This window comes from Apis florea, unplaced genomic scaffold, assembly GCF_048593485.1.
Source record: "Apis florea isolate Af1SG1 unplaced genomic scaffold, ASM4859348v1 contig_1789_pilon, whole genome shotgun sequence".
NCBI classification, from domain to species: Eukaryota; Metazoa; Arthropoda; class Insecta; order Hymenoptera; family Apidae; genus Apis; species Apis florea.
Window position 1 is genome coordinate 3530659 of NW_028256481.1, and position 22542 is coordinate 3553200.

The 22542-nt window shown below is 22.2% G+C and overlaps 3 protein-coding genes across 3 annotated transcripts; 2 read left to right on the plus strand and 1 right to left on the minus strand.

The window, feature by feature from the left end:
• The first annotated feature begins 1360 nt into the window (after positions 1-1360).
• Positions 1361-10070, plus strand: LOC100868553 (uncharacterized). Its single transcript, XM_003698374.4, has 2 exons — positions 1361-1791; positions 9124-10070. The coding sequence occupies exons 1-2, from the start codon at positions 1674-1676 to the stop codon at positions 9465-9467; spliced, it is 462 nt and encodes a 153-aa protein (XP_003698422.1). The 5' UTR covers positions 1361-1673; the 3' UTR covers positions 9468-10070.
• A 576-nt stretch (positions 10071-10646) lies between these two features.
• On the plus strand, positions 10647-12270 carry LOC100868354 (myotrophin homolog). Its single transcript, XM_003698373.4, has 4 exons — positions 10647-10756; positions 10836-10916; positions 11180-11290; positions 11440-12270. Exons 1-4 carry the CDS (start codon positions 10751-10753, stop codon positions 11614-11616), a joined length of 375 nt encoding a protein of 124 aa, XP_003698421.2. The 5' UTR covers positions 10647-10750; the 3' UTR covers positions 11617-12270.
• Positions 12271-13704: 1434 nt separating this feature from the next.
• On the minus strand, positions 13705-19272 carry egg (SET domain bifurcated histone lysine methyltransferase eggless). The gene is made up of 14 exons (XM_086909908.1): positions 19057-19272; positions 18551-18824; positions 18337-18466; positions 18113-18256; positions 17671-18035; positions 17370-17596; positions 16278-16686; positions 15946-16176; positions 15504-15848; positions 15233-15400; positions 14862-15170; positions 14524-14789; positions 14129-14456; positions 13705-13959 (listed from the first exon to the last, which is right to left on the minus strand). The coding sequence occupies exons 2-14, from the start codon at positions 18782-18784 to the stop codon at positions 13753-13755; spliced, it is 3363 nt and encodes a 1120-aa protein (XP_086766034.1). The 5' UTR covers positions 18785-18824; positions 19057-19272; the 3' UTR covers positions 13705-13752.
• Positions 19273-22542: the final 3270 nt, after the last annotated feature.

The following is a 22542-nucleotide window of genomic DNA, read 5'->3' on the forward strand; positions in this document are numbered from 1 at the left end:
TTCTAATGGCATAGTCGCGATGTGGTAAGCAGTGTTTTATGAAAGATTCGACCGTTTCAACCTCCAAGCATCGGCAACATGCGTGGAAGAACGATAAACTTACCCAGCTTCTTTTCTTCGAATACAATGATTTCGTGACATATGATAACGAATAAATCGTTAGTTTCCTTTGTTGTTATTCTAAAATTAATACACATAAATTAAATATGATACATATATGTATTATATATGATCACGAAAATTTGTACTGGGTGTACTGCAAAGTATAATATCATGGAATAAGATATAATTCTGGCTAAAAAGAAAATAATAGAACGTAAAAAATAAAATTTTCTTAAATAAATCTTCGATTTTGAAAAAATTGATTCTTAAAATGTACCAATAAAATTTACCGTTACAATACGTATATTCAATTTTGATATTAACAAATTAAATTTGTCAAAAAAATAAAATACTTATATTTATCGCTTTCATCGATAACAAAGTTATAATATTATGTGTTATTATCAGTTCCATATAAAATAATAAATCTATGATTACAATTATTACGTATAATTATTTTAAAAGTATATAAATATATGTATATAAAAAGAAAGAGTAAGCTATACCAATAGTATGAAATTTGTGTTTAAAATCAAGTTAAATGTAACTGCATAAGATGAAATTTTATTTTTAAAAAAACCTTTGATTAATTTTTTAATTTTGGAAATTTCATTTAACTCGAAAAAGTACCTATATATTTTGCAAGATATTACGAATAAAATTTACTTAGGATCTAATTTGTTATAATAGAAATAAATTTATCATTAAAATTACTTTTAAATTTAAAAGTAATACCAGTATAAAACATTTGTATTTCTTTTCAATTCTCAATTCTGGGATAGTTATTACTTGCTAAAGTAATTATTTTTAATGTATTACATACATTATTATTTCTTCATAATATTTATACCAGTGAAAGATTCACAATTAACTAATATATCCCACGTATCTATTAAAACAATCTTTATTTTCTCATAGAGATACAAATCATATAAAACCTCTAATTAAGAGAGTATAGATAATTATCTTGTAACATTTTATAATTAAATAATTACATTAATTGAATAATTAATTGAATCAATTTTTCGATCATCGCTAATAAGCGATAATAAAAACAGCGATTCAAGAAATTCAGATCGACAAAAATGAAAAAGAAAAAAAAGAAGAAGAAGAAAGATCCGTAAACTGAATGGTAACCCAGTTTGTCATATGTATCACTCTCAAGTGGAATGCATTGGTCGTGGATTTGATTCCATTTGCATCTTTCGACAGTGTGAGAGAGCAATATGTATATACCCTATATCGTCTCATACTCTATGTACCGTTCAGGTGTACATGCGCGTCCACCGTTGGTGAACGAGGAGCTCATACGATCGAGCATCGGGGGACGTGAACGATCCTTTGGTGACTGGTGGTTCAAGAGGTGAGAGACCATAAATGTTTGGTGGGGACAATAGGACCCCGCCCCATGAACAGCTATAAAATGCCGGCACGGGAATCGGACCCAACCAGTCTTAATCAGTATACGAAGATCCTTTTTTTTTTCTCTCTCCTCTTTAGAGGTACATTGGGTCTGTTCTTTCCTTCCTCTCTCTTTCTCTTTCTATCTCTCCCGTGTCATCTTCAAGATCATGAAGTTCCTCCCGATCCTGTTGCTTGTCATAGCGATCGTTTTCGCTGCCGAGGAGAAGAAGGAAGAAGAACGTCCTAAAACGTTTAGAAGACTCATTCCAGCAGACGTTCTTCGCGGTAAGTTTCTTTTTTTTTTTTTGTTTTTTATTATTTTTAAAAATTTTGAAAAATTCACTTTAATTGTTTAATACAGATTTCACGATATAAAAGAGGTACAGTGGTATTATGGTATGAATACTTAATGTTTATTGTTGAAAGTTTAGGAAAACTTGGTAAAAGGATTTTGTCGCCAATTCCGAAGCTAATAAAACGATCCAAGATTCCGAGAGATCAATTATAAATTTATAAAAATATTTTTGCGATATACATTTTTAAGTTAATGTTTTTAAGTAATGTAGGTGACTCTTTTTTAATAAATAAATTATTTGAAACACAAGTTTGCAGTGAATATATCAGTTTAAAACTTTAGTAAATTAATATTATATTAACTTCTTTTGTTAAAATGTTGAAATTGTAGAGTATTTTGAAACTTAAATTTTATATTACATTCTTTGTCTATATAATTTTAAAAAAAATTTATAAAAAAAAAAAAACTCACGTTCACAATTGTCTTGTTAAACCAAGTAATTACCATTTTATTCTTAAAATGTCTTTCACATAATTTGCATTTAAACATATTTAAGAGGAATTTCATTTAAAAACGTACGGCAGAATAATAGCAGTTCGTTAAATGACAAATATGTACTGTGTGACTCGATGTACATATACGTGACTCGAAAGTAGAATAATTTTTATTACTTTTTCTTCTAAAAAATGAAATTATTTATAAAATGTATAAAAAATATATTCTATAAGTCAATATTACGTTAAAAAACTGAAATTGAGTAATAAAAATGACTAATATAAAAAAAAAATAAATAAAAAATATACGATTATCTCGTTAATCGATCATCTTTATTCTCTATTTCAAATTATTGATCATTCGATTTGAAAATCATTTTCAGAATTGCAAATGAAACGATCATTGCGATGGATTTGCAAAAATGGATATAAATCATAGTTTCATCCAACAATTCCTGTTTCTTCGACTTTCCATTTGCCATCGAAGAAACAAGTCCTTGAGATTGCGCTTTTTTTTTTGATGCGATCATTTTGTGCTCTCGTAACATTTATGATAATGTGATCATAACACAAGACGAAACATAATTTTTTTCAAAATGTAACGGGACATGATTATTCATAAAAATAGGCGCGCCTATATGTTTAATTCATCCGAAGATTTATATTAACAACGTGCACGAACAAGAAAATAAAAAAATAGTAGCAAGACCACCGGACCGCGTGAAAGTCTTCATGGTGTGAGGCCCGTTTCTTCTTTCTCCGATCCCGCAACCTGATTCATTTCATTCTCTCTCTCTCTCTCTCTCTCTCTCTCTCTCTCTCTCTCTCTCTCTCTCTCTCTCTTTACATGGTATACATATACTCGTCCGGTAAAGTTCCAGTTTCATAATAGAACAGGAAAGCTGTTCTCGAAGCTGTTAAAACAAGAATTTTCTTCCTACTCTGGAATCAAGTTGAAATTTTATCATTGAAGATAAAAGTTTTCAATCGTAATTTTTTATTTATTTCGTCAAGGCCAATTTTTTTTTCGCATCGTAATAAAATTCATCGCGTAATAATTGTCATTATTTTTTTCATGAAAATATGAAAATATATACATAGCATATATTATAATTCTATGAAGATAAAACATTAATAACCAGAAGCGCATAAAACATATTTAATCGCAACGGCAATTCTCTTCAATAGTTTTATATAATAATTAGCAATAGTTAGCAATTAGCAATTTTTATCACGTGAAAATCTGCAATGAAATCAGGATACTTATCGGCAGCAATTGTCAAATATCGATATTTTAAATATATCATTCCAATAATTTATAAATAGATATCTTTCGTTAGACGAAAAGTCTAAAAGCAATCCAGAGATTGTGCCTTGTTGATTCACATACTGTGGCCTGGATATTGCGTATTTTTCGCACCAGACCTAGATTCCGATGAATAATCGAATCACTAACAAGTCGCTGCCGGCGAGCACCGAACATGGTATTTACCGTACATGCATGCACGTATAGTCTTGGTCATCGTTCAAGCATTAAGGACATTCTAATTATACGTCACCAAAATAAGAATAATGGGATTAGATGGTATTACGAAATTTTTGACAAAAAAGAGATCTCTATTTCTTATTCTGTTTTATAATTAAACGAATACTGTTCTCGATTAATTTATCGATATTAAAATATACAATGATAAAGCAAAGAAATATTTTTAAATTGTATTTTTATTATTATTATATAACATGGTACGTAATAAATTTTTTTAAATAATTGAATGAAATAATTACGAGGAAAATGTTTGCGTAAATTTTAATGAATCTTTAGAAAATTTTAATTTTTATTTATAAAATTATTTTGAATACTAAATTAATCAAATAAATTGATTAGAGTAAAAAAATATAAAAAAATATAGTAATTAATTACTACTAAAAAAACAAAAACTAATGTCCATTTAAGTGCAGTTGAACGTGTTTCAAGTTAAGTTTCACAGTCACGAATACCAACCACTCCGGGTGTACCAGTTTCGAAACAGGATGATTACAGAAAGTAGGACCTGGGTTGGGTCATCGGCAACGAAAGTAGGATCCAAATGAAAATTCGTGGAGAAAGAGACCGATTGCAATCTGCTGCTTCTCTTTTGTGACTTTCCAATACGAGATTATTATTTTTTCGTTATTATTTATAATTCTGTTGTATTTTTTCATGCAATTCCAAGTGTTTACAATTTGTGATCAATAACTAATATTTTAAAATTAACTAACTAATATAATAAATACATATCATTAAACAATATAACAAATAATGTATAATTAAATAAAAATATCATGCACTTTTTGAAATAATATAGATTTATTAATTGAATAAATTGAATAAATCAAAACAGAATATAGAATTAAAGAACTACAATTATTTTTTCAATTAATTATTATTGCTATTATCGAAACTGACAAATTATACGCATTAATGCATTACATGCATAATTTTAACAATTATAAAAAATATTATTAAGAAACTTTCATGTTTCAAGATAGATAGAAAGATAACTAATTTGATTGAATATTTACATATCTATTGTTACTATTTTAATTAAATATTTTTTTTTAATTAAATATTTTAATGCAACATCTGGCGTATAATTTTTTTTTAATTTCATTGAATTTTTTAAATTTCTTGAATAAAATAACAAAAAAATATTTTTGTCTATTTAATGAAAGTTTTATTTCTCCCTTGATTATCATGAATCACTGGTGATCCATAACCACGGAAATACATCAAATAAAAGTAACAAAAAAGTCAAAGTGAATGAACGTAATGTTACATCTATTAATATGAAAGTCGACCCTCGCCAGATGAATCTTTGTCGGTGAAAGTTTAGGAACATCTGCTATAAATCATTCTTTAATATTTCCTTAAATGAATCATTTCAAATAACATAAAAAAAAAACGTTCTTTTTGCACAAATTATAAATCAATTCATGTTTTATCTACATTGGAACGTCTTCGAATGATAAAAGAAAGTGGAACTTTAAGATAACAATAACGAAAATATTAATTTTTTTAACTCACATTAATTAATATCTTTTTATTTTTATTTGACAAATATCTAATCTTAACAGTGAATGTTCTTATCAGCATTATAGATATTTAATAAATTTATCGAATTAAATCATTATCTTTTATTTTATATATAAATATCATTTGATATGAATCTTTTATCTTATACGATAATTTTATAATTTTATTGGTAAGATTGCACAATGAGATCAATTTTGTCGTCCCTTTCTCTTTTCGAGATCTATTAATTAATATATATTAACATAATTTTTTTTCTTTCAAATTTATAATTCTTTTATTAATTAACGTATTCGCTTTCGATTTTTTTCTTTCTTAAATAAATATATTCCATATGCTTCGATGTAGAAAGGAAAGTGAAACTGCTTACTTATGTACTACTTTACTTCCGCAACGATTATTCGATTTGCAACTTGTATCAAAGATTTAAAATTTATATTTTATTCTATTATCTAATTGGTAATTATAATTATGAATTCTATTATAATCATTATTATGTAATACTTTAATTTAATTCCTTAAATGAAATAATTATTTGAAACAAAAAAAAATATAACTTTTAAAAAGAAAATTTTTTAATGCTTATACTTCTTCTACTAGTGATATTAAATAAGAACAATTTCAAATATTCTATTAGGCATTTAACCATTTTTTATAAAAAATTGTATCATTTTCTTGTAAAACTATTCTAAAAACTGATATTATATATTACGATATTTTTAATATTGTCGTGAATATCCATTATGTTAAATCTTCAACATAATGAAATTGGCAAATTTGGAAAACAATAACAGACATAATTATTATTCGAATAAATCTTATTCCCAGAAGATAATGATGACAACTGATGAATACATATTTCCTATTTTTTTTTATTTCGCTTGTTATCTTTTGTTTTTTTTTTTATTACCATCACTTCTTTTCATAAATTTAATAGAAATTTAAATTATATAATATACTAAAAATTTAGATTATATTAGATTATATGTACGATATGTAGTTAAAATAAATTAAAAATTATAATTTTAAATTATTTACGAAAAACCATTTTCTTTTATTTGCGTTACTACATCCTTTTAACATATCTCATGTACATAAATATTATATCACATGTCAATTTCAAAATTATACTCATAATTTATGCTTTGTCTTCTAATGAAAGATGCTTAAGTAATTTTCATTATTTTAAGCAACAAATATTATTTTTAAACATTATATTTTCAGCAATAAAAATAGTATATAAAAAAAAAATAAATAATAAATAAAAAATCATTTTTCAATTATTTCAGTTTTTAAAAAGTACTTAAATAAAGAAAAACAAACAGTATATAAAGTATAACAATTAATTTATTTAGTTACAGAGTTTCAAATAATTAAAGAAGTGATAACATGATGTGAAAGTGTTTTCCCCTTGAAGTTTCTAATCTGATCATCGTCAACATCTGTCATCTATCTACAATCCATAGAGATATGTTATAATGAAATATTATACTTAAGTGTGTCTATATAAGAAGGTGCAACGAGATATTCATTGAAAATGGTTATATGTTAGAAAGTAACGACACCTTTCACAAGTGTGCAAGTAATCAAATAATAGACGGCCACGCATTGTGCACAACAGTGACGCGTTTTGTCAGGGAATTGCAATTTGTACAAGTGCTTGTATGATTGCTTATACGATGAAATTTTACTTTTACATCATAGTTAGTGAAAATCAGTTGATGATTCATTTAGAATATAAAGAATTTTATGTTTTCAAAGACATTACATATAAATGTAATACATATAATATGTGTATTTATATTATTTTCTTTTTTTTTAAATAAATATAGTGGATGAAATATTTTTAAAAAATTTCTTTTAACAAAAAATTATAAAAATATTACACAATAATTAAGAAGATTAATTGTTTAGATTTTTTGCTCTTTAAGAAATCTAATTTGCAAAATCTTTCGGATAGAAATTTCCCATTTATATATATTCCTAATGATCGAGTTACGGATTTCTTTTTCTAGATGAAACAACTACAAGATTTTATTACATAAATTGTTCTGTTATATAACCAAACATAATATTTCCCAGTGAATGCAATATATTAATTCTATATCATGTTTATATAATATATTTTATATAATTTCAAAAATTAATTTGTAAAACATTATTATAAAACATTATTAATGACTACTCAATATGTTACGCTATTTAATTAATTTTATTCATCTATATCATAATAGTAGTAGTAATAAATTTAGTAATAATATAAATTATCATAAATTATTGTGTCTTATTTAGAATATATTAAATCATATATTAAATTATGTTTTATTTAGAATTAATTAAAATAATTTAATATCATACTTTATTTTATAAGAATATTTTTATAATTAGAAAAATTTAGGAAATTCGAAACTTTAATTTCTTGCCATTAAAAATTAGATTTTATAATGCAATAAAAAAATTGCAAATATGGATTTATATAAATCCATATTTTTATACAAAAATATAAATAAAGATAAAGAAAAACAATATTTTATATTTTTGACATAATATATATGTTTTATATATTTATATTTAAGAACATATTCATACATATATTTTCCATACTAATATCATACATGTTATATAAAATATTTATTTCATCAAATTAATTTCATTTATCGAAATTCTTCTATCATTATTTATTATATTGATAATAATATGTATGCTGATTATAAGCCATATTAAATCATGCTTTTATTTTTCTTGAATTGTTAATTTAAATGCAATTTGTATTTTGAACAATTCATTTGTGATTATTGCAGCAATAAGATGAATTTTGAATTGTTTTTAAAAATTGTTTTTAATATTTAAAATATATAGAATTTCAAAAAATAGAATATAATTAATGAATTGCTTCCAAAATAATTTTAATTTCATTATTCATCAAACTAATGAATAAAATACTTATTGCAAAATTTAATAAAAATATAAAATATGAAAAAAAATCAATAATTAAATATATAATTATAAAATCTTATAATATAAAAATTTTGGTGCATAAATTAATTTTTACCGATAAATTAATTAAAATATTATTCAATTAAAATATAATAATAAAATATATATTAAAATATTAATCAATTAATGCCATCGAATTTAAAAAAAATTTTATTTATTTATATTGTAATTTATATTACAAAATATAATAATCGTAAAACGTATTATTTGTACTTTATTGTTATATAAAAAAAATTTGTTTGTAAAACAATTTCAAATATATTATTTCTAATTATCCATGTTTAATTATTTTTAATAATTAGTACTTTCAATAATTATTGTTACTTAATATTACATATTACTTAATGTTAATTGTTAATAATATTGTTAATGTTATAATGTTAATAATATTGTTATGTTTTATTTTATATCATTCATTAAAATTTTTTTGATATATTTATATATTTAATCTATATTTGCACATTTTTCATTATATAATAATTTTATAATAATTTTTGAAATATAATATAATATTATATGTTTTTAATATATTATAATTTTATAATATTATTATAAAATTGTTTTTTTCATATTTATCATACACAAATATCCGCATTAATAATATATTACATATATATTATTAGAATGCGGATATTTGTGTATGATAAATATGAAAAAAACAATTTTATAATAATATTATAAAATTATAATATTATTAATAAATATATGTATAAATATATATATATAAAATTATATAATTTTATTTAATTTTGTATTTATAGATTTTCCCGGTATGTGCTTTGCCTCGACAAGATGTGCTACCATTGAACCAACAAAATCTTGGGAACTGACACCATTTTGTGGTCGTTCTACTTGCGTACCTGCTGATGACAATTCTGGTCGACTTTTCGAACTTGTCGAAGACTGTGGACCACTTCCAAAAGCCAATCCGAAATGCAAACTCTCAGATAAAACTAATAAAACCGCTGCATTCCCTCATTGTTGTCCCATTTTCGAATGCGAAGAAGGAGCAAAACTTGAATATCCAGAAATTCCAACTTTACCACCGCCTACGGAAATCGTAGAGACCGAAAGACCTTCAGAAGAAATTCCGACAAAAGTTTAAATTTTAAAAAAATAAATCATAATCTTTACAAATTAAATTGAAGAATCGATTAAATTGAAACAGAAATTAAAGATTTATTGTAATTTGAAATAATAATTTTAATTAAAAATACATATATATTCGTAAAAAAAATATATTTTTGTCGAAAGTAAAAAAAAAAAATTATTTCTAACGAAAAATATTGTTTTATTCATTATATGTTTCATTGAAATATATAAAATTCTTATATTTATACGATGATGCAAATATGAAATTTACATTATAATATAAATGATATTATATAAATAAATATTATATAAATTATATAAATTATTACATTACGTTATATAAATAAATATATACTAGTAAAATCATCAGTAATTCGGTATCCGTTCTAAAACATTGAATTTCTTCAATTTTCTAGCCCCGGAAACCGAGACTTACTAGATGCTTTTATCTGATTTGTATGTAATTTTATTTTAAACAGTAATTATCACGTAGCAAACTAATTTTGTTTTTTTCTCTCTTTCTCAGAAAGTAGAAAATCCTATATATACAATGTAAAAACATGTGTGATTGTAATTATATGTAATTAAATTAATATCTATTTAATTAAAAAATACATATAATGTGTATTTTTATCCTATATTCATATAATAAGTATATTATGTACATAATAGTGTATACAATAATATCTTTGGTAAGTTATTAATTTTTTTTTCACATTTATTTTAGAAAAAAAAATTGTTTTGCTAAATTTTTTAGAAATTTATTTCATTATTATTTCAGTTATTTCATTATTATTAAAATTATATTTAAAAATAACAAATCGTATTCAAATTAATTATATAATATATATATAAAATATAATAAAATATAAATAATTCAAATTTAAAAAAAAATATTTACAATTAAAAATTATAATTACATTATAATTTATTACACAATATTATACAATATTGTTATACAAAGATCTAAAATTATATAATATATTTTGTGATAAAACTTTATTATATTATCTCATTAATAGTAGTAATTTCATTATTATAATTAAAAAAAAATTTAACATATGCAAATTTAAAATTATAATATACTAATTTCTTTTTTAATATATATAATAATAAAGTATCTAGCAATATTATTTTATTGAAAAAAAATTGCAAAAAGTTTATTTTATTATTATTATATTATATTATTTTTGATGTTGGTATTATAAACGGATAAATGAAGTTTTCATTTTACTATATATATGTTGGCAGCCTGGAAAAATTATTCCAGCAAAATTCGCTGTTTAACCAAATTTAATGGACGTGAGTACGAACGTGAATTGAATAGAACAAACGTAGAGATTTGAAAGGCTGTGTATTACATTAAAAATTTTTCTAATAGCTTACAACGAAAATGAGTGAACTTGTGTGGGGAATAAAAAATGGTGATTTGGAGCAAGTGCGAGATATCGTTGAAAACAAGGCAAATATATGAAATGTTAAATCATCTTTTTCTTCTGTTGCTTTTTGATTACCGCTAATCAGAAACGTCATAAAGATATCTTTCTTGGAGTTTAATATTATATTCTCCAATTTTTTTATAATTTAAAACACAAGAAAAGATTCTTATTAGCCGATTAAACTAATGATTGTAAAAATCATTTATATTTCTTTTTTAAATTCAATATATTCTTCCTTTTAAAAGTGAATAAATATTAATTCCTTTAAATATATTTTTGTTAATAGAATATTGATGTTAATCAAATGATTGATGGAAGGACACCTCTACATTATGCAGCTGATTATGGCCAAAGTGAAGTAGTCAGATATCTCTTGGAAAAGGGTGCAAATGCAAATGTAAATGTTATTAATATTAAATGAATATATGAGAGTGAAATTTAATATATTATTAAAACAAAATTTTTTTTAATAAATTTTTTAAATTTGTTTTAAATAGAAAATATGCAAAAAATTTATATAGTGATTTAAATAAAATATTTTTACAGGCTACAGACAAACATGGAATAACAACATTATTGGCAGCAATTTGGGAAGGACATACAAATTGTGTAAAATTACTATTAGAAAAGGGAGCTAAACCAGATGGATTAACACCAGATGGAACTAGTTATTTGGATGCTGCCGAAAAAGATGAGATCAAACAATTGCTTAAATTTCACTAGCACAAAGCCAAACAAATCATAAAGCAATAATTTTGTTATTTTAGTATTTTAATGTTCCTCATAGGAGTATCACTATTGCTTTCTCTTAATTTTTTGCATATGACTAGACTATCATATTTATGCACTTTAAATTAAAAACAAAAAATATAGGTACACAAATGTAGTTTTATAATAATATATTGCACTTGGAGCGTATAATCATAAACTCATATTCTTATATGATTACTCTTAGAGAATTAAAGTATATATAGTTTCAGCTTTAAAATAGTATATCATACAGATTGTTTTATAAACTAACAATAGAAACAAATTTATTTTTAAAGCATGTAACATTATATAGCAAAAAATATTTTGATACATTTGTAAGAAGTAGCATCGTGTTTTAAATATTTGTTATTAATTTACAAATCAAATTTTTTTTATACATTTTTTTATAACTACTTATTAAAACAACTTTTTGTGATAAAAAGTTGTATGTATTGAAATGAATGCTCGAGATGAAAAATATACCATATAATTTAATTGTGTTTCAAGAAAGACATGTATAAATTATAAAAAAAAATTAAAAAGCTATCTTTATGAATTACATGTCTCAAAAAGTTTTAAAGGTGTATAATAATCAAAAATAATAAGCCAATGCATCATTGTTATGTATATTGTTGTATTTCATTAATCCCATATTTATCATTTATTTATTATTTATAACTATTTGTATTAACATTATGTATAAATCTTTTTATAAAAATTCTATATATCAAACTTCAGTTATTAAAAATGTAAACTATGTTTTTTTATAATCATAAAATATGCATATCTTTACTAAAATTTAATTTTCTAATATATAGTAAGATATGAATTATCTAAGATTGGAAGCTGAAATATTTTCGAAATTATTAATAATATCACTAAAGCTTTGGATAAAAATTTAATTGTTTCAAAAAAAGACATAATTTAACATAATTTTAAATTGCAAAAAAAATTTTACATAAACTATAAATTATTAGTTTTTTTATAATATATATTCGTGATATTTGATATAATATCGAAAATTAAAAGAAAAACTTTGAAATACATGTATATATTAACATTATTTCCTTATTTATTATTAGATATTAAAAAAATATAAAGATTTTTTATGACATATAAATTTGGTAAAAACACTGTAATGATATGAACAACTTTTAGTATATTAATATATTAAATTTTTTTATTAAAATTAATATTGAATATTAAAAAATCTTAGAAACAAATATGTTTTCATATGTCAAAATATATAATAGAACATTTAAATTTCAAAAAGATAATGTTCTTATTTATCAGTTAAGTATTTTTAATTTTTAATAAAGTATTTAATAATTTAAATACTTACTGATTCTTCAAATAATTCTCATAAATTCCATTAAAAATTACTATTATATATATGAAAGATATTTATTAAACATACGAAATACATGTACGAAAATAATGAATAATATTTAAAGAATTAGAAATAGCAATTATTAATACATGGAAAAAAATAAATCAAGATTTAATAGCAAAATTTATAAAAAGTATGAGAATTTTTCAATTTATCTTTATGCATCAGCTACAAATTATTAAAAATAATTTATGTAAATGTTATAAATAAATGTTTTTCTTATAACTGAATTTATACATTTGTTCATTCTAAAAAGAATTAGTAATTCATCGTTTATAAGAATATTTAAAAAAAAATTTCATTCAATATTTTTCGTTTATTTTATATATAATTCTACAAAAATAAAAAAATACTATGATAATAAATGAATCATAAATGAAGTGAACTTATAATTTTAATTAACAATATAAAATAAATTGTAATATATTAAATATTTTAAAATAAAACTTAAAAAATATTAAAGTTAAATAATAAATATTAAAAAATTGAAATATAATATAATTTATGTTCTTTCTGTTTTTTTTTCTGTATTTTTTAGACTTATTTTATTTTATAATATTATTGATAAATAATAAAGTAAAATAATGTTTCTTTAAGAATAAAATACTTATTATATATTAAAATAATTTAAAATTGCAAATTAAGTATTAAGAAAAAAGGGAATAAACTCATTTATTATATAATCAAATTTTATTAATTTTATATAAAATATTTATACATTATAAAAGTCGACCTCTACAATTAGATGCACCACACTTGCAAATGATAACTTTACCTGGTATACTTCCAACATCATAACTATAATTCCATGTTAATTCTTGACCTGCTCTTATATAATTTAAAGCAAAAAATGCTACCCATGGAAATCTTACATCATGTGTATCAACAAATACATTCTGCACAAAAACGTTTGGATCGCATGAATGCTAAAAAATTACCAATAATTATATTTTAAATTATATAATATATTTTATATATTTTATTATTTTATATATTATATTATAATTATTATTATAATTATATAATTATAATAATAGTAAAGATAAAAATACTATTTTTTAGAAATATTCTTTTAAAAATTTTAATACATCTTACATTTAAATAACGTCCGATATTTCCAGTCGTTTTAGCATCCATTATATAAACAGCCTCATCTTCTCCAAAGAAATCTCTTACTGATTTAAATTTAGGTCTTTCAATTTGTGTTGGTTCAACTGTTGGCTCAAATCTACTTGGTTCACGTCTACCACTTCTATTTTCTTCTTCATCACTTATAGTAATCGCGTCTTGATCATTTGAACGATTTTCATTAATAGAAGTTTTCATAATATTTTCGGAAATTTTAGTAGCGCTTCCATCTTCGCTATTTTCTTCAGATCCATCTTGATTGATATCATCTCGTTTTCGTTTTCTTAGCCTTTTCCTATTATTATTCATTAATGTTAATATAAGATTGTATCATTATTAAAAATTAATTACTTTTCACTTACCTAATAGAGGAGGGTTCTGTAGAATCAACATTAAAATTTACATATTTACTAATGTTGAAATCTTCGTCGGAATCATTTGCGTTTGCTTTAGAATTATCTTCATCATCACTTGTCATAGATTTTTTTTTATCTTCTGGAGTAGATAATGGCATTTCTGGTTCTAGAACATCACTTTCATAGCCTTCTTTAATACCTTCTACTACTTCCACATAATCCAATTCTGCTAAATATTCATCGCCATAATTTTTACCACCTTCATTAGCTCCCTGATACGAAATAAGTTTAATTAATAATATAATTTTTATATGTAATTAATTTAATTATAATTCTTTTTTTACCTGTTCAGTAAGTAATCTACCAGCATATATACAAATAAAAGATCCAAGAGGAATATCATTTAAACATCGTATACCCCAACCTCGAGGAGCTGTTTTGAACACTTGTAATTTTAATGTTAATGGATGTTGTACTACTCTATTCAAACAAGTTTTTACAGCACATTTACATCCAGAATTGCATTCATAAATTCCAGTAGTAACTGGCTCTGGTAAACGTTTATATACATAACCAACAGATGTATTTGGTACTCTTCCTCCGAGAGTAGCACCTTGTATCGTTAATTGCCAACATTGACATTTCGTTTTGTCCTGTAAAATAATTTAATTAATGATTTCATAATTTTAAATTGTTTTATAAAAGAAAAAAATACTTGGCAATCGTCTTCACAATCACAACTGCACAGGAAATTTGGATCTAAATTAAGATTAACTCCTTCTGTTGGTTCTCTTTGAGTACTATATCTAATTGTATCTGGTTGAGTATGATCTAATTCATTGACACATGGTATTGGTACATTTTCTACACCATAACTAAGATCCTTAAAATTAAAAATTAAAAATTAAAAATGAGACAAATGAATTATAAAATATGAAGTATTAATTAAATTTAATAATATAAAAATTTAATAAAATTTTATTTACCTTTATATTAATAAAACATTTATCCAAGACAAATTCTGCTAAACAATGTACCCAATAATCAAAATCAAATAGATCGACTGACATTGGACTACCTGTTTTACGAAGATATTGGTGTAATTCTTCCATGTTTCGTAATCTAATACCACATGGTGCTTGATATAATGTAATTTTTTTGCCTTTTGGATATTTACAAAGTTGCCTATTCCAACCACAAAGTAATGGTATTGAAAGAGGTGAATAACCTTTTAAATCATCAGGTGTAAAAGATATTCCTTGAACACATTGAGGACCACATTTATGTGGAACAAATTTCTTTGTTTGAATTTTGTTCTGTGTTTGATAATACTAAAAAAATGAAATGATAAATTTTAAATCTTAAAATTCCAAATTTTCTTATAGAAATTTATTTATATATAATAGTTCATTTATTCAATATACTTACAACTATGCTATGAGAAGGTTTTGTTTCTGTTGTAGGAGTATATGGACTTGTATCTACAATATTTTGTTTTTTACTAGTACTTTTTCTAGCAACAGCACGTGACTGTTGTGGTGCACTTGTAATTGTATTTGTTATTTCATTTACTGTATTTTGTTCTTTTTCTAATTGAGAAAGTCTTTCTTCTTCAGATTCTATATTAGATGTATATTCTACATAGGGTAAATTATTTTTCTAAAATATCAATAAACTTTATTATTATTATTAATCAATTATTGTATAAAAATAAAATAATTATTTATATAAAAATAGAATAACTTAAATATTTCACATACATTAGAAACAGCAGGTAATCGATGACGACTAGGAGAATTAACAGATGCATGATGTCCTTGTTGTCTAGCATTAGCTTTCAAAAGTTCAATATATAAAGGTCCTAATCTAGCAGACCCTCTATAGATCCATTCTGTTCTTCCATCAGCATCAAAATGCATTTGTACTAAACTTGCATCAACTTGAACAACTCTTGCAATCCACCATTTTCCATTCCATTCTGTTTTTACAACTTGTCCTGTTTGCAGTTTTACCATTGGTCTTTCAGGATATGTTTCAATATATTTTTTCACAAAATCACGAGATTCATTAGGTACATCTTCCCAAACTTTAGAGGAACTTTCTGCGACTAAATAAATATCTTTGTGCACAACATATTGAGCATATCCATCATCAAAAAATATCAAATATCTAAAAAAAAAAATAAATATACTATTTTGTTACATATATATATATAGAGTATAAAATAATATGAAAACAGGAAAGTTTTATTTCTTAAGTACTTTTTAAGTACAAATGAAAGAAAATGCAAAAATATATGAAACAACATAGATAAAAGAAAATATTTATGAAACACCATAAAAAAAATCTTTACTTTTTTATTTTTAAAGTTACTGTAATATATTTTTGCAATTTGCATTAGCTTAATTCATTTATAAAAAAAAATCAATATCTTTTCTCGAAAGAATATCTATAAATCCAAATTTAATATTTAATAATTTTCATCTATTTTCAAAATTAAAAGAACACTTAAAAAGCAAATATGAAAAAATAAAATTTGATGTAAAGAAATAATTTTAAGATTTTTTAATGGATACAAAACGGATTACAAAAACTAGTGTAGCATTAGAAATATATTACAATATTAATTACAATGAAAAAATAAATATATAACTTTAAAAATAAAGAATAAAGATAAAATAAAGATTCTTTTTATCGTTATTTCATAAAAATATGTATTTTCTGTTCATTTTCTATTCAATTGAAGGCAAAACTTTTCTATTCAACCTCGTATGTATATATGTTATATAATATACTATTTAATATATTGCATATTATTTATTTATATGTAAAATCTCATATATAAAATATACCTATACTTATTTGTAGCTTTTGGCGGTTCAGCTATAACTCCACTATAAAAATTACTAGAAACATCTTTAAATATTGCAACTACTCGTGTACCAACTGGAATTATTACTTGACTAATTATAGTAGCTGCAATTTGCTTGCCAGAAACAGTTTTAATAACAGAATTATATTTCTTTTGTAATAATTTTACACGACAATGCAAAGGAGTCTTTATATGTATTGTTTGCACCTATTGATGATAAACCTTTAAATAAATTAAATTTTATATAAACAAAATTCAAATAAGAAAATATATTCACAAACCTTTCCTTTAACCCACGGCATAAGTGGATGTTTCATAATATATACAATGCTATCTACATCTATTTGTGCTCTTACAATTGGACCAATTGGAGGTAAATCCAAAACTATAACTTGTCTATTATCTTGTTCAATTGGTAAAATCTCTGGTTGATTATCTTGTAACATTGAAGAAGGGGGAACTTTCACTTGTGTAACTTTCTTTGTTGCTACTAATGGATAGGAAACATTATCCAAATAACCATCATCTATTTGAAGTTCTTGGAGCATTTGAATTTGTGGTCTAAATTCATCATATAAAGTATTACGTAATGTATCCATGGTACGCATTAAATTTTTCATTGTTTTATCCAGAATTTCATTTTGTTCTGTTTAAAAAAATTATATAATCTAATGTAAATGTAATAAATATATATAAAATATATTTTGCAAAATAATAATCTACCATCTATTTTATTCCATTGGTTCTTTAATATATTATGTGCTTGCTTAATTTGATAATCAACATCATACTTTTTAAAAATATCATTCAATGTGCTATCTAACATTTCTTCTATATCCACAAGCATATGTTCCGGCAAATATTTTTCTAAAATACAAATATACATTTATCAATAAAATTAATTTGAAATATATGCAATACACATTATAATAGAATTTTAATTTTACCTTCATCACATGTATCTTTCTTTTTATCATCATCTGAATCGTCACTATCAGAAATTTCTACCTCCATTGTATGATCCGGAAATTCACATTTTAATAATGGTTTATGATCTACAAAAGCTGTGACTAATTGCTATAAAAATTAATATTTTAATACAAATATTAAAATTAATTTTCTACTTATAATTTGTTAAAATAAATATTTTAAAATTCAAACCTTTTGATGTTCTAAAGCAGCATTAAAACACTGTCTACATATCATACGCATTTTCTTTTTTTCTGTATTTACTCCATAAAAAGCACATGCAAAAGAAGGTGCTAATTTCATATCAAATCCAGAAGAACATTGAAAGTTTATACAATTAGTGTTACAAATTTTTGAACTTCTATTTTCTTTTTTTGTATTATCTTCTAATGCTTCATCATCCGAAACAAGTTCAATAACTTCCATTTTGTGCAATATTAATTACGAATGTTATTATTTTATTTAACTTAAAAAAAGAATAAATTTATAAGACTTATATGAATTTATAAAAACTATAAATATATAAAAATATATAAAATATTTTAGTTTAGGTTAGATAATTAAATTAACTTATTAAAAGTTAAATATATAAAATATAAATTAATATAACTTGCCAAAATAACAATCTTATTGATAATAAATAAAAACAATTTTGGTAACTAATTAATTTATTTTTAATTTAATAAATATGTTTTTACCTAGTAGTTGTTTTCAATTCTTAATTTAATTCATCATATAAAAATATACAAACATTTTGTATTTTATAAATTCTATACATTTAATTTTTTTACACTTATTCGTATCATAAGTGAATAAAAAATTTAAATGATGATAAATAAAACGAGCAACATTTTTTTTTTATTTATACTGAAATGAAAGCCGGTTGAATTAATGCTACCATGATGCCACCTATTAAAATATTTATAGTGAGAAAAATTGTTCTATAATTTCAAACAGAAAAAAAATATTTATAATATATAATTGTGAATTTTTTAAATATAATTAGAAATTTGAATTATATTTTAATTTAGTACAAATTGACAATTAAATTTTTTATTTAAGTGGATATTAAAGCAATTCGCAAATAGATTTATTATTGTATAAGATAAAAAAAACATTAAAAATGCACATGTTTTGAATATTTCTTTTATTTTTACTTTATCATATTTATCAATCAATATGTATTGTATCTACCTAGTCATTAGTATATTTAAAAATCACAGTCTTAGTTGAAGAATTGACAGCAGAAAATACTATCTGTATTCTATCCATATAGCAAATGTTTATAATGTACATAGTTTACTTCTGTATACATACACATCGTATGTATCTTAAATGAATAATTATGTATATGTATTATGTACAATAAATTGGATTATGCTGATCTACACTTTCACTGTTGTGCGTAATTGATATTTTTGCCCATTTTCCATCAATACAGAATTTTCGTTTATACAGAATTGTATTCTCAATTAAAATATTGAAAATTTCAACTAAAAGAATAAAAAGATTTCTCATTAGATTTTTTAACATTTTTATAATAATTAGTATATATATTTAAATTAATAGCAAAAATAAAAAAAGTGATGAAATAATATAATTTATGAAATAAATTTTTAGATTTTAGTATAATATAAACAAAATTTACAAAATATATATAATATATCATAATATACAGAATATTCCATATAAAAAATAACAAACTGTTTTTTTCGAAACTACTGCAGATATTAACATGAAATTCTTTTGCAAATTAAACAGTATATAGGACTCAAATATTTAGAGTTAAAAGAATTATAAATGAATCTTAAGAGATGAAAGAAATTTCATTTTCATTCTTTTTAAATAAAATGGCATATTAATTATGTTATTTATATATCTATTATTGGACTTAATGATATTTACTAATAAGTATTATATTTATAAGTATTTATATTTTTAAATATTTTTTTATATTTCATTAATTAAATAATAAATAATAAAAAATCATAATGAAAAAAATTGTATATAAGAAAATGGAAAAAAAAATTTATGTCACATATTCGCCGATTTAAATTTTTTTCTCTATATTCTCTTATGTAGAGTACTTTTTATTGGAATTTCTAAAAATAATTAAATATCAAATAAATATTATGTTTGATGATAGACATTTAAATTAAATTAAAAAAAAATTAGAATACCATACGAGTTAAAAAAAATGAGATATCTTTTCTATCTTCCGATTTGTCTTTATAATTTTTTTTTATCTGAAATTAGCTTCTGTGTATGATTATTTAATTTGCAAAAAATATCATATCGATATTTGTAATACTTTCGGAAACAATGTGTCACAGTTTATGCGGAATACACTATACAAGATGAAATTCCAATATTATAATAAAAAATAATTCATAAGGAAGACTTAAATATTGTACACAAAATAGTCAAAATATAGATAAGTAAAAACATTATTTGGCCGGAAACATTTTGTTAAAATAAATTATTGCTTTAAAAATACGTTTTCATATAAATGTTAAGAATTTGTAGAATTTTTGAATTAAATTCTACTTAAATTAAGTAGAAATAAATTTTTAGACATTTAATATTTAATATATTAGAAATTGTCCAGAAGGCTTTGTCAGCAATGATTTATAATGAAATATATACCATTTATATTAATATAAAATTGATACTGCATATTGGATAATTTTCAACTAGAATTCAAATTATTATAATATATTAAAATATTTAATGGTACATATTCATTATAAATCTAATATATAGTGCACATATACAAGGTTTTTACTTTGATTAGAATATATAAAAAAAAATAATTAAATGATATAATATAATACATTATTAATTACTTGATGGAAATTGGGCATTACATAATATTAAGGGCTATTCTTATTTGATTAACTAATGAAATAATTTATCCATATAATTTAAAAACATGTATGCATAAAATGTGTATGTAAATTTGATTAATATGAAAACATTCTTCGTCATTCTATTTTCAAACTATTATAATATTATATAAATATGTAAGACTACTATTTTTTATAGAAAATTTTATAATGAAACACATTGTAATAATAATTACATATTAACGAATATTTTAAGAACATTAAAGTATTAAAAGTTATCTCAAATAGAATAGCCTGTATGATGTACACTTTAGAAATCTCTAAATAGTACGCATCATATATTTACATTAATTTTTGTTATTTACAGAAACACAGAAGTATTATTACTTCTAATAGATGTAAGTTGATCCATGATTTAAAATGAAATATTCAAACAAAAATATTAGTATATGAAGCATGTTTTGTGATTTTACTTACAAAATACAACTTGTATTTAATTATTTGCTGAATGATATATTACAAAATAATTGTAAAAAATTTGAACGATTATATAGTTAATTATTAGAATTAATATTATTAGAACTAATAGAAAATATAAATATATTAAACAATATCAAACCGAAGTATTTTGTATGATAAAAAAAAATAAAATATATTTAATAATGAAAAAAAAAATATGTTTATACAAGTTGTATTCTGTAAAAATATTCATTGTAGCTAGTACAGAGAAAATATTTTTTTGCATATTAACTTTTGTTTAAGTCATAATTTAGAAAAATATTTTGTTAAGCGACTTAAATCTCTTATTTTTCATATATGACACTAATATAATGTCTTTTATCTAATCATTGCAACATAATAAAATAATGTGCCCACAATTGCATTAATTAGAAATTATTATGAATGTTTATATCTTCCTTTTGTTTTTAAAATAAGAATAAAGATTTTTTTGAAAATAAAAGTAATTCAACTCTTTGGTTACACAAGAAGAGTTAGGTTGTATATTTTCCTTTTTAAATGACAATAATTAAATAATTTATAAACATAATTATGAGAAAGTATACTTTGTTATAACAGTGCTTTACTATTTTTCAAAAATTAATAATTTTTAATTATATTATCATTGAAAAATCATGGATTTAAAAATTTTAAATATAATATTTGATTTTAAAAAAGAAAGATATACAATCATAACTCAGTCTGTGTAGCTTTTAAACTACAAACCACAATAATTGTATTTGCACTATACAAAAGAATATATATGTTTTTACTTATTAAAATTAAATTATCTAACAGAATGGTATTTGTACCAAAAACAAGAAGGAAATTCTTCTAGTC

Excerpts from the sequence above, each read along its gene's own strand:
- LOC100868553 (XM_003698374.4), top strand. The coding sequence starts at position 1,674 with ATGAAGTTCCTCCCGATCCTGTTGCTTGTCATAGCGATCGTTTTCGCT. Across the intron at positions 1,792-9,123 it reads TCCAGCAGACGTTCTTCGCG|ATTTTCCCGGTATGTGCTTT; the intron begins GTAAGTTTCTTT and ends TTGTATTTATAG.
- LOC100868354 (XM_003698373.4), top strand. Across the intron at positions 10,917-11,179 it reads GAGATATCGTTGAAAACAAG|AATATTGATGTTAATCAAAT; the intron begins GCAAATATATGA and ends TTTTGTTAATAG. Across the intron at positions 11,291-11,439 it reads AAAAGGGTGCAAATGCAAAT|GCTACAGACAAACATGGAAT; the intron begins GTAAATGTTATT and ends ATATTTTTACAG.
- egg (XM_086909908.1), bottom strand. The coding sequence starts at position 18,784 with ATGGAAGTTATTGAACTTGTTTCGGATGATGAAGCATTAGAAGATAAT. Across the intron at positions 18,257-18,336 it reads GAAAGATACATGTGATGAAG|AAAAATATTTGCCGGAACAT; the intron begins GTAAAATTAAAA and ends TTTGTATTTTAG. Across the intron at positions 17,597-17,670 it reads TGCCGTGGGTTAAAGGAAAG|GTGCAAACAATACATATAAA; the intron begins GTTTGTGAATAT and ends TATCATCAATAG.